The following is an 11,143-nucleotide window of genomic DNA, read 5'->3' as shown; positions in this document are numbered from 1 at the left end:
GTGCCCCGAGAAGGCCCCGGGTTGGCGACGGAGCAGGCAGAAGCGTTGCCCTCCGCCCGGCTCTTGGGCCCAAGCCTTAGCAAGTAAGTAGCCTTAAGATTAATTGTTTTAAGGCTTTTTTTTTTGGGGGGGGGGGGTGGGGGGGGGGAGGCGGAGGGGGGCAGAAACATAATACTTTTTGGCGAAAAAAGAAATTACCAGCAAAGGGCCGGGGAGATTAACATTTGGAAACTTATGAAATGTAATCTGCATATCCAATTGATTCCCAGCATATCAGTTGAAAGGATAAAGATGCGTATCTCCATGATGGATATTGCATTAATAGGCACATAAATAAAGGTTGAAAAGTCATCACCGAAAGCTTTGAACCTTTTCCCATCGCTTTTATGTCCCATCCGCACGTCTCTCGGCACCGTCTTAAATCCCCCCTCCACACTTTTTTTTTCCCTCGAGTTGTTACGTTTTCATTAATTTACAGCCACAGAGCTTGGGGCAGCCCGAGAAGAGGCTGCTCGGCACGAGAGTAGCTGTGAGCAAGGACAAGGACGGGCGACAGGACACCCCATAGCCCCCGAATCCCCTGAGGCGAGCCCGGGCACACGTCGGAGCCCCGCTGCCTGGGGGTGTTGGGGAGAGGCACTTTCTTCCGGGTGTGTCAGCGTGATCACTCCTGCCAGGACCACGAAAGGAAGGGAAATCTGGCCTGTGAAAGCAAAGCGTTTCCATGCGGGGTAGATCCGAGGCAGCTCTCTCCACCGGCGACCCGAAGGGAGCAAACATCCCAGTGAGAGCCTCCGCTGCTCGCCGGCAGACGGGGGTGGCCTACGGGGACCGGCCGTGCCCCGTTCTGGGAGCTGGTCCCCGGGAAGTGCCGAAACGCAGTTCCCGGTAGGCCGGCAGGGCTGGCCGTGGGACAAGCCGAAACACTTAACCCTACCAACGGCTCCCTTTGCGGCACCGGCCGCTCTCTCCTTCCCTCTAAACTGGCAATAAATACAACATGTATTTCAGTAAGCCCTCACCTTTCTGATTACTACCAGACCCTCCAGTAAGCGATACTACAGCTGCCACTCCACACTACCACATGCCTGCTGGGACGAGGGCAGAGATGCATGTGCGGTCCCGGTCCTGGGGGGCAAGAGTAAGCGGCGGCGTGTGCGTGCGCTTCGGCTCGGCGGAGCGGGGACTTCTGCAGCTGGCCGGGCCTCCCCTGCGGAAGGACGGGGGTAAAGGCTTGCGTTACGCAAGGATTTGGGATTTTAGGGATCACAACCGAATTTCGGATCCACCTTGGGGAGGGGAGACCCACCTTGCCCCAACCCCACCGCTCCCACCTGCGAGTTTTACCCACCGAAGGGGAAATTCGCGTTCCCTTACTTCCCCCGTCCCCGTTCCCCCCCCCCCGTCCCCGCAGTTAACAGCCCCATTTCGGAGCGAAGCGTCTAATCCTCGTTAACTACTTGTAAAAACACCAGTAGCGATTAATTTCAGCAGCATCACGATAGATTTCCACCTGGAGTTTTGCTGAAGAGACCGTGAAGGCTTCACGGACCCAAGGCTGGGGCTAATGCATTTGCCTTCGGAACGAGTTTTCACAGCGGGGACGAACACGCGTGGCCCACTCCGGCTCTACCAGCATGTATTGTGCACCGGCAAGCACCTAGCCCTCCATCCCGGACATCCCTCCCTCCCTGCCCTGCTGTCCAACATGATGCTGCCAGGAATTAACGATATTAAGGGGAAAGCAGCCCTACTATCACAGACATTGTATTTATTAACCGGTATTTCTCCCTCAACTATATGATTTCACCGTTTATTATTTTCTTTTTAAGGATGAACTGGTTTAAAATCTGGGAAAAGAGAAACAGAAATAGAGAGGAAGAGAAATGAAAGAAGGAAAGAGAGAGAGAGAAAGAAAGAGAGAAAGAGAGAGAAAGAAAGAAAGAAAGAGAGAAAGAGAGAGAAAGAAAGAGAGAGAGAAAGAAAGAGAAAGAAAGAAAAGAAAGAAAAAAAGAAAGAGAAAGAGAGAAAGAGAAGGAAGGAAAGGAAGGAAAGGAAGGAAAGGAAGGAAGGAAAAGAGAGAGCAAGAAGAAAGGAAGGAAGGAAAAACAGCAAGAAAGAGAAAGAAATAAAAGGGGAAGAAAAGGTGGACGCAGGCCAAGGAGAGCCGGCCCCTCGCTCCGTGGCTGCCCTGGGAGGCCGCTCCCGGCGGCAGCTCCGGCCGCAGCGATGCGCTTGCCCTGGCCGGAGTTCTCCCGGCACTGTCCTCCTCGGAGGGGGGGGGGGGGGGGAAGGCGGGGAGTGTCCCCGGTTCGCCGCAGCGGGCACTGCCGGGGCCAGGGGGCGGCTGGTGCCGCTGCTCCGCTCCGCCACCAGTCCCGTGCTCAGATGAAAGCACCCGCTGCCCGCCGAGCTTGGCTCTGTCCCTGCCAGGCGTCTATCTGCAACATAACGGAAAAAACAGCGCAGGATTTGGGGGCTGGGGCACTTTCACCACAGGCTGTGGCGTCCCTTCGGGGCGAGCCTCACGGCGGCTCCGGGAGGAGCACCCAGCAGGTCTCGACAGAGCCCGGTCCCCCCGGCGGGCACCTAAGTCCCGGCGCCGGCAGCAGAGCTGCTCTGGGAGTAGGGGCTGGGGCCCGACTGGTGGGTCTGCCTCGGGCAAAAGGTGAAACAACCGCCCGCAAAGAAATTAGAGTGGGGGTTTGGGGGGCAGCATGGCCCAGCTAATATCTGGAACAGTGCTTTGAGTGATGCCATCAAAGAGAGGCTTTTCCCAGTCTTTCAAAAGGAAAGCAGAAGTATGTTCCAGAACAACTATAATCTCACCTATTTTCAATGCGGTTTTGATACTTCAGAAATACCAGGAGATCTATATTTACTCTCAGAATCACTTGCTAACCGAGTAGAAGAAAATGTGGTTTCTATTGTATTTTTAAGGTTTCATTTACTTGAAAGTTTTCGATAGTTTGGTTTTTTTTTTTCCCCACAGAAGAATATTTTTCTGTCCTCCAATATTACCCATCCAACTAACAAGTCCTTATTTACAATGTGGAAATCAAGCTGGCATTGTGGCTCACCACCACAATTTCTAAGTCATAAAAAGCTTCATTCTTCCCATTTTAAAGTACAGCAAATTTTGATCTATATCTCAAGCATATTTCTCGTATTTCAGCCAGTAAAAAAACCTTCCAAACCCCAAATGCTGTTATTGCTATTTGTTATTAAGCAAAAGATTACAAAAGAATAGCCAAAACGGATTTGTTAGATGTTGCTCAATGGTTAAACAAAGGGGTAGTATGGGGAAACATTGCTTACAGCTGGACCTGTAATGAGATGCAGTCTAAGATTTAGATTCCCTGGCAAATAAGGAGAAGGTTTGGGGAATGATGATGATGATGATAATATTAGTAATTATTATTATTATTATTCCAGCTATTCCTCACAAATTTCATGTTCCAATGAGACAAATCAACCTCTCTGTATTTGTTTACAGTGAAAACCTCCTTAAACTAACTGAGATATTTCTCAGCTGAAGCTGTTTGTAAGGGAATATGATCACCTTGATTCAAAATCTCACAATCTGCACGGCGTGTGAAAAGTAAGCCTGAGAGCAGCTCAGAACTAGAGCTATGAGGCCAGCTTCGGACCTGGCTGGTTTCAGTAAGTAGAGATATACGCTAAATGGAGGGCCAGCATTGCTCCTTCGCTGTAACACAAGCAGAAGTATTTTATGCTAAATTGATCAATGTAGTTGAATGTGTCTAGTATGAATCTACGTACCCCCATGGCAGAAACCACATTTTGCTACTGCAGTTGTCACATTTCTTCCAAAGATCTCAATTTTGGCATGCTCCCAGATAAAATACTGTATAAAATAAGTTGCAGGGTCTTTTAGCTTTTATAAAAGTGAGACACCAAATTTAAATATCCTTCAGAAACATTAGAAATCATAGCCATGAAAGACCCATTGCTTCCTAGAACCATCTGTAACATGAAGGGAACTCTCGTGATGTTTCTGTGAAGATCTTGCACAAACTGACAACTGACAGGGAGCCACCTCTGATGCGGTTTAAATGAGCAGAGCTTAATACAAAGATTAATGTTTTCTTTGGCAATATAATATGCTAAGAAAATTAATTAACTTCCAGTGAGGTGTCACATATTCTCTAGACTAGTAGAGCAGCCAGGGACACTCTACAAAACGTCTGTAACACAGGGAAAAGGACCACTGAGCTCAGGAGGATTTAAGTGCACACGAAGAGCTCTGACAAAGTTACACAAACCATTCTCCTACACTTCTATTTCCACTGAATATTAGACACTCAGTATCATGTCCATAAACATATCCACAACCTATTAATATCAAATGTACTGTTTATGCTTAAGCCTGCAGGTCAGAGATGATTAATAACCATTCCTCTGAATGACGTTCACATTCGTATTTAAATACTGTCTTCTTCAGCAGTTGTTCTATTTTCACTGACACACAGAACACAGGGATATGGGAAAGAGACTGGACTGTGCCAGTCATGGATGTGAGCAAGAGAGCTGCAACAGCACCTTCCCTCGCAATTCACATAGACTACTCCCCTAAGGAAAGGCTTTTGGCACCAGGTGTTAATACACAATAGCACACAGAGGAACTTGTAGTTCACACACCCCTCGAATTCCCATTCATCAGGGTTTTGCCTGTTTGCACAACCAGCAGCCTTGGCCAGTTGGAACAGTTCACCCACTCCAGTGAAATCACTCACTGAAGTAAGATTACAACTGAAAATCCACATTAACCACGTAACTACACCCATATTATTCAGTTTGTAGTATCTGTTTGCGCACAGGCAGCTGCCTCTTCAATCATTTGCAAAAGGCAGCATATACAAAGTGTTACACACAATTAGCTACTTTGGGATGATACTCACAAGCAGACTTAACTCCCTGTGAACAGTAATCTGAGCTACAAAAGAAGAGCATTAAGGTAAGAAGCAACAGTATTTCCATAGTCAGCTGTGAGCCACCATATTTTAATAATGTATTTTTACAGTGCAAGGAAAAAATAATGGAGGCTTACTCTTTTCTGTTCTTTGAAGCATAAATGCAGACAGAACCTCACTTTAGAGAGTAAGGTGGTCTTTTGGGGTTCTCTGCCCGCCATATTACTATTGAGCTTGATTTTAAAACTGTGCTTCCAAAATGCTGTCTCAATCCAGACAAAAATGAATTAGATGCAAATTACTGGCCACTCTAGGAAATTCAGGCCATGGTTCTAACTTGCAGGGATGCATGACTCAGTACCCACTGCTGTTGGCTAGTTTTTTTTATCATTCAGCTTTGTGGTACATTTCTAATGATTGAAAATATGAGAGTAACTTCTATGTCACATTTTACATGGTAAAAGAATACAAAAGTACCTCTGTATGCAGGCCTATGAACCAACCAAACTAGTAACTGAGGTTTATATTCCTCCCATGCATTTATGGAATACTCAAGTGTTTTTCTACCAAACCTGCCTTTCAAAAACATGAATACCTGCCATTAAGCAAATGAAGATTGTACAATTATTTAATACTTGTGGGCTAGTGATGCATAAATTAATCTGATTTCTTCCCTGCAGCTGCAGCATTTACCAGAGACACTTTCAACGGAGAGTACAGAAATGAAAATTTGTGCAATGTGGCACTGAAAGTACATGACATGTTAAAAAGATAACGGTTCTTAAGAAATTGAATTCTTGAGCACAAGAAGGGCAACATGAAAGAAGTGAAGTTGTGATGTGGCAGTGATTGTCCCAATGCATTCCCATACATCATAAATGGCAGCAGCTCCCCAACAGTAGCATATACTGAGCTTTATCAGCTAACTAAGCAGTTAGCTCCAGTGAGAACCTCTCTCAAGCAGAGATGGTGGCCACTCTCCCAGCCAAGATGGAAAAACAAGAGTTTATTGCATGTACCTACCACCCAGGCTCTGTTGACAAACTGGGTTGTGCCCTCCTGTCTGCATTTTCCTCCCTCTCTTGGACCAATAGCATGGATGTCTGGCAGACGAGCCCAAACCATGAACCTGACAGTCAATCTAACCTTCCAGTTTGGAGTCTGGTATGCTCTGCTCAGGCAGAGCAATAGGGGATTACTGCCACAAAACAAAACAAAAAAAAAAAAGACCTTTTGGCACAACAGGAAAATAGAGATCTTTCAGACTTCACATAGCCTGTGATCTCACAGAAGCCACAGAAATCCTCACAGTCAGGCCTTCATTTACTTCCCTGGTGCTTCCATTTCTTGGCTGTAGCTGCTTGTGCCCCAGACTGTGTAACATAGAGAAATGTTGCACAGCAAAAAACCAAACCAAAACAAAGAAACCCCAAACAAAACAAACAAAAAAAAGCCAGCAGCTTGTATTTCCCATGTTTTTCCCCACGGTGTAGTGGCATACCCTGCCTTCTCCGCTTTCCCACAGAGTGCCCCAAAGCACTGTTTTCTTCTGCAAGATGTGTGGATAGTGTAACTGAGGTGTACCCCTTCAGCTGCCTATCTCTGTGCTTTTTTAAGCAATTAGAAAACACAAGTGTTCTGACTGAAATAGCTACAGTAATAAAACACCACCAGCCACACAGATTTTCTCTTTCTGTAATTTTTTTACTGAAACTCAAGCAAAGTTTGGCTTTGGACAAGCAATCTGTACACTCCAAGGAACCCAAAATACAAATGTCATACTGGGATTCTACAGTAGCCAGAAATGTATACAATGTGACTTTTTTTCTGACTGGTACTGTGATGTGGATCCAGACTAATGCTCCTGAAACCAGTGGAGTTTCCCAAAATTTGCATAAGCAGAGAAGGGTTTGGCATACGATCAGACTGTCCATTTTAATTTGGCTCTGAAATATTTGAAAATATATGGCTAGGAACCTGATATGTAATATGAGCATTCAGTTGTGAGTAAGCCTGAAAATCCTGTTTAGTCCTGTGATCTTCAACTTTTTGCAATGTGCCAACCTCTAAACATTTTAAAGTTCACCCTCATGTAACAAACTGAAGCTTCTGTTGATCGATTTGCTTTTCTTACTTACCTTTTGCAGATCCTTTAGTAGTCCATGGATCCCAGTTGAAACCATTGGTTTAGTCAAAATGGCAAATACTGTTTACAGAAAAAAAAGGCAACAATAAAACTACGTTGGGGAAAGAAAACAAAATAAAATATGGACAATACATTTCTTACTGCAATCAGTATTTCAGGGCATAGCTACCTAATTGCGACTGCAGCTCCTGTAAACATACCCACGTTGGTGCGGGCAGCAAACCTGCAACAGCCACTCTCAGTGCAGCCGGAAAGCCCACAGGAATAAAGCAATGCAGAACTACTATGCAGCAAGCTCCAGCTGAGCTTTACGGGCCCTCAGAGCTGGTTTCAGCATGCCTGCATGAGATGGAGTCATAGCAGTGACTGCTGGCCCGGCTTATCTGAACTGCAAGGTACTGGCGCTCACCTGATGGAACAGTAATGAGGATATGCATGCTGTGTTTGCAGTAGAAGCACAAACAGGTAATTCATATATTGGCGTATACGATGTACACATGTACATATTTTATAGATTTATTTTTCTCAGAAAACATTGCTGCTGTTTATGTCCATTAATTTACATATATTTATTCTTACTACAGCATCATTTATAATAATACTTCACTTCTATAGCACCTCCTCTTCAAGGATCTCCAATTGCTTAAAAACTTTAATAAATAAAGCCTCACATCTTGCCTGTGAGGTAGGTCAATGCTATTATCAAACTTTACAGATGCAGTAACTGAAGAACAGAGAGGTTAAGGCCAAAATTTTCAAAGGTTTGTACCTGAAGTCAACCATCTAAATTCTCATTTAGATGCTTAAACAAAAGTCTCATGATTTTTCTTTGGTGCAGAACATCCACAACTACTGCTGAAGTCAACAGGGGCTAATGGTCAGGCCTGATTTTAGGAGGCATACACCTTTTACACGGCTAACGAGCAACTCTCAGTTGGAAAACACTGGTCTAAAGACATGAACCACAGTCAGAACTACAGCTGAACCCAGTAATTTTTCTCCTCAGGACCTTTATGTTTTGATATACAACTTTAAAAGGCTGGTGCGGATCTTTTTAAATAGACATAAGTGACACAAAAATCATACACTGTTCCCATGAACTGCATCCATCGCAACAGAGTCTGTATAAATACCACTTGGGCTGGTGGGGGTGCCAGGGGGTTGTTTTTCACAGATTTGTGATGACCAAGACAATGCACAGCACATACCACTTGTGCAGTCATAAAACACATCACACAACTTCACCCGCTGTCTTTACATTTCTACATAGTAAATTCCTTTGCACTTGTGATAAATAGAAGTGGTCAAGTAAAGGTCTATTAAGAGGATACGTGTCAGAGTATCATGCAGACAGCTTGCAAAATACACATACTAAAAGATCACTCATAAAATTCTTGAATTGTTAAGCACGAAAATAATTACCTCATTCCATTACAGTACTGTTTCGAAACACGGAATAAGCAGCATTATCTTATTCCCAATATAATAGATTATAAGTAATTAAGTTAAAAAAATTCAGGCACCAAATGAATTATCCTGCAACACAGAACAGTATCTATGTAGAGTGCTCTCCTTAATATACTACAAGACCAGCTGCAGGGCAACGTTTTTCCATTTCGGATTATGAGCATCTTGTTACATTTCAAAGACATCTCTGATGTTCCAACCTCACAGGACAGAATCATCTTCTACCGGCCTTTACAGAAACTCGTAACACAGAACAGAAACTTACCAAGAAGGAAAACCACCGTCTTATTACAGCTACCTCAAAGGTAAATGTTCAACACACAAATTATGCTACCGCAATCCACTTTTACGGTGATGATGAAAGTCCATATTTTAATGTGGGCTTCTCTCACTGTGCAAAAATTGGAATCAGTGGCCAGTGAAACATTATTCTCTACCACAGGAGTCTCTTAGCTCTATTTTAGAGCTCCATTAATTAAATCATCTTCCATAAATTGTTTTAAGTGTGCACTGTACTGTTTCAGTCTCCCACATTAAATGAGAATTTCAAAGAATTAAATAAGAAAGCTTATTTTAAGCAACCAGCAGAGGGCCCGATGGCCTCCTAATAAAATTATAACAAAACCGTACTCAATACATTGTAGGGAAACTTTGGCTCAGTCTCCTCGAGATAATACATTTATGTTACAGCTTCTTCTGTATGTACTTGTTAACTTCATAAAAGGGAAAACACAACGCATTTAACACCGTGATCCTGTTCTGCTCCTAATCACAGCGAATCTCTCCAATTATCTTCCAGGTGGGGGCAACAGTAAGCCAGTCTGCTTTCAGTTGCGAACGTGTCCTTCTGCACCAGGGAGCACCCAAACTTCGGTGCGCTCCCAACCGAGGTGGCGAGGAGCGCGGCCGCCAGCCTCGGAGCCCCAGCTCCCCGGGGAGGATCTTCGAGATATCTTTGCTAGAGACGCGTACTGCCCTCCCTCCCTCCATATCGGCCCCTCGCCCCTGCAGACCATCCCCACCACCTGGGACTGTGCCAGAGCCGCGGGGCCGGCCTGGCTCCAAGGCACACCGTGTCCCCCTGCCCGGTGCCTGGGTCCCGCCGCTCCCCGGGCAGGTCCGTTACACTCAGGACTGCCATGACCTGGCCCGTGTCCGAGCTAACACCGATTAGACAAGGGGACCTTGCGAGCAGGGCCGCGGCCCACCCGCTCCTGCTACCCAGGGCCGCCCGGCCGCGCTTTCCCTCACAGCGACCCGCGGGTCCTCTTACAGCCCGCTCCGCTCTGCTCGCCCATCCTAGCTCAGACCCTCGTCGCCCGCCGCCGCCCGGCCCGGCCCCGCTCCGCTCCGCCGGTGCTACGTGTCGCTCCTGCGGGCGATCGCCGCCCGGCCCCGCGGGGTGCCGTTGGCTGTCGCCCCGCCAGTCGCCCCCGCCGCCTCGGGCCGGTACTTGAGCCAGCAGATGAGCCATGTGACGACGACGGAGAAAAGGGCGAGGATGCTGGCCACCGACAGGCAGATGGGCCCCACCGGCGACGGCGAGGCCGAGGCGCCTGGCCCGGCGTCGCCACCGTACTGGTTGACGAAGATGAGGCCGGTGAAAAGCAACACCACCATAGAGAGGAAGGAGACGACGACGCACACGCAGCCAGCGCTCAGCGCTGCCCGTTTGCAGCTCTGGCAGCTCTCGTAGCCGCCGCCCGAGGAGCGCGGCCCGGCCCGGCCGGCGGCGGCGGAGGGCTGCGAGGCGAGGGCAGCCGCCGCCTCCCTGGCGCGGGGCGGGCGACGGGGCGGCAGCGGCGGCAGGCTGTCCTGGGGAAACGGGTCGCGGGCCCGCAGCTGCGGCGGGCAGGCGGCGGCCAGCTTGGTGTTGACGGGGAGGCCGTGGACGCGGTGGTCGGGCAGCGCCGTGCGGTGGCGGCAAAGCGGGCAGGCCAGGGAGCCGCCGGCCGGGCGGCCGGGCCCGGGCGCCGGCTCATCGCTGGAGGGCTGCTGGGCAGCCCGCAGGTGCAGCTGGCTCAGGCACTCCTGGCAGAAGGTGTGCAGGCACTCGAGCAGCTTGGGCGCCCGCCGCTCCAGGTCGAAGTAGTTGTAGCAGATCTTGCACTCGTAGTCCTCATAGCTGGGGGCGGCCGCCGCCGCCTCATCCTCCCGCCGCCCGCCCTGCCCTACGCCGCCCTTCTGCGCCGGCTCTGCCATAACATCTCGCCGGAGCTGGGAACAGAAAGCCGCGGAAAGGCGGAAAGTCCGGGGCCGCGCCACGCCGCGCCTCAAGGCGGGCGCGGAGCCGGGGGTAGCCGCGGCCCCGCCGCCTCCTGGCCGCGCCCGCGGGCTGCGGCACGGGCCGGCGGGAGGCGGGGGGAAGGGAGCGAAGGAGGGCAGGCTGCCGCCTGCCTGCGCCGCCCGCCCGCTGGCGGCTGCCGGGGGCTGCTGGCGGCTGCCGGCGGCTGTCGCGGGCGGGGGGCGGGATCCGCGCCGCCCGCCTCCGGGAGCCGCCGCCGGTGCGGGGACGTTCTCCCGGCGCGGCCCCCCGCGTCCCGGGGCAGCTGGAGGGGGCTGCCGGTGCAGCCGCGGTGCCCGTAGGTGGGATATT

General features: G+C 49.1%; 1 protein-coding gene across 1 annotated transcript; it reads right to left on the bottom strand.

Moving 5' to 3' along the window:
• Positions 1–7,557: 7,557 nt before the first annotated feature.
• Positions 7,558–10,882, bottom strand: LOC133269044 (RING finger protein 223). The gene has a single exon (XM_061453042.1). It carries the CDS (start codon positions 10,747–10,749, stop codon positions 9,907–9,909), a length of 843 nt encoding a protein of 280 aa, XP_061309026.1. The 5' UTR covers positions 10,750–10,882; the 3' UTR covers positions 7,558–9,906.
• Positions 10,883–11,143: the final 261 nt, after the last annotated feature.

This window comes from Pezoporus flaviventris, unplaced genomic scaffold (assembly GCF_033815535.1).
Source record: "Pezoporus flaviventris isolate CSIRO_AGI_PZ_B2104156 unplaced genomic scaffold, CSIRO_AGI_Pfla_v1 ptg000013l, whole genome shotgun sequence".
NCBI classification, from domain to species: domain Eukaryota; kingdom Metazoa; phylum Chordata; class Aves; order Psittaciformes; family Psittacidae; genus Pezoporus; species Pezoporus flaviventris.
The sequence above is the reverse complement of the archived record's forward strand: the minus strand, read 5'-3'. Positions and strand labels throughout refer to the sequence as shown.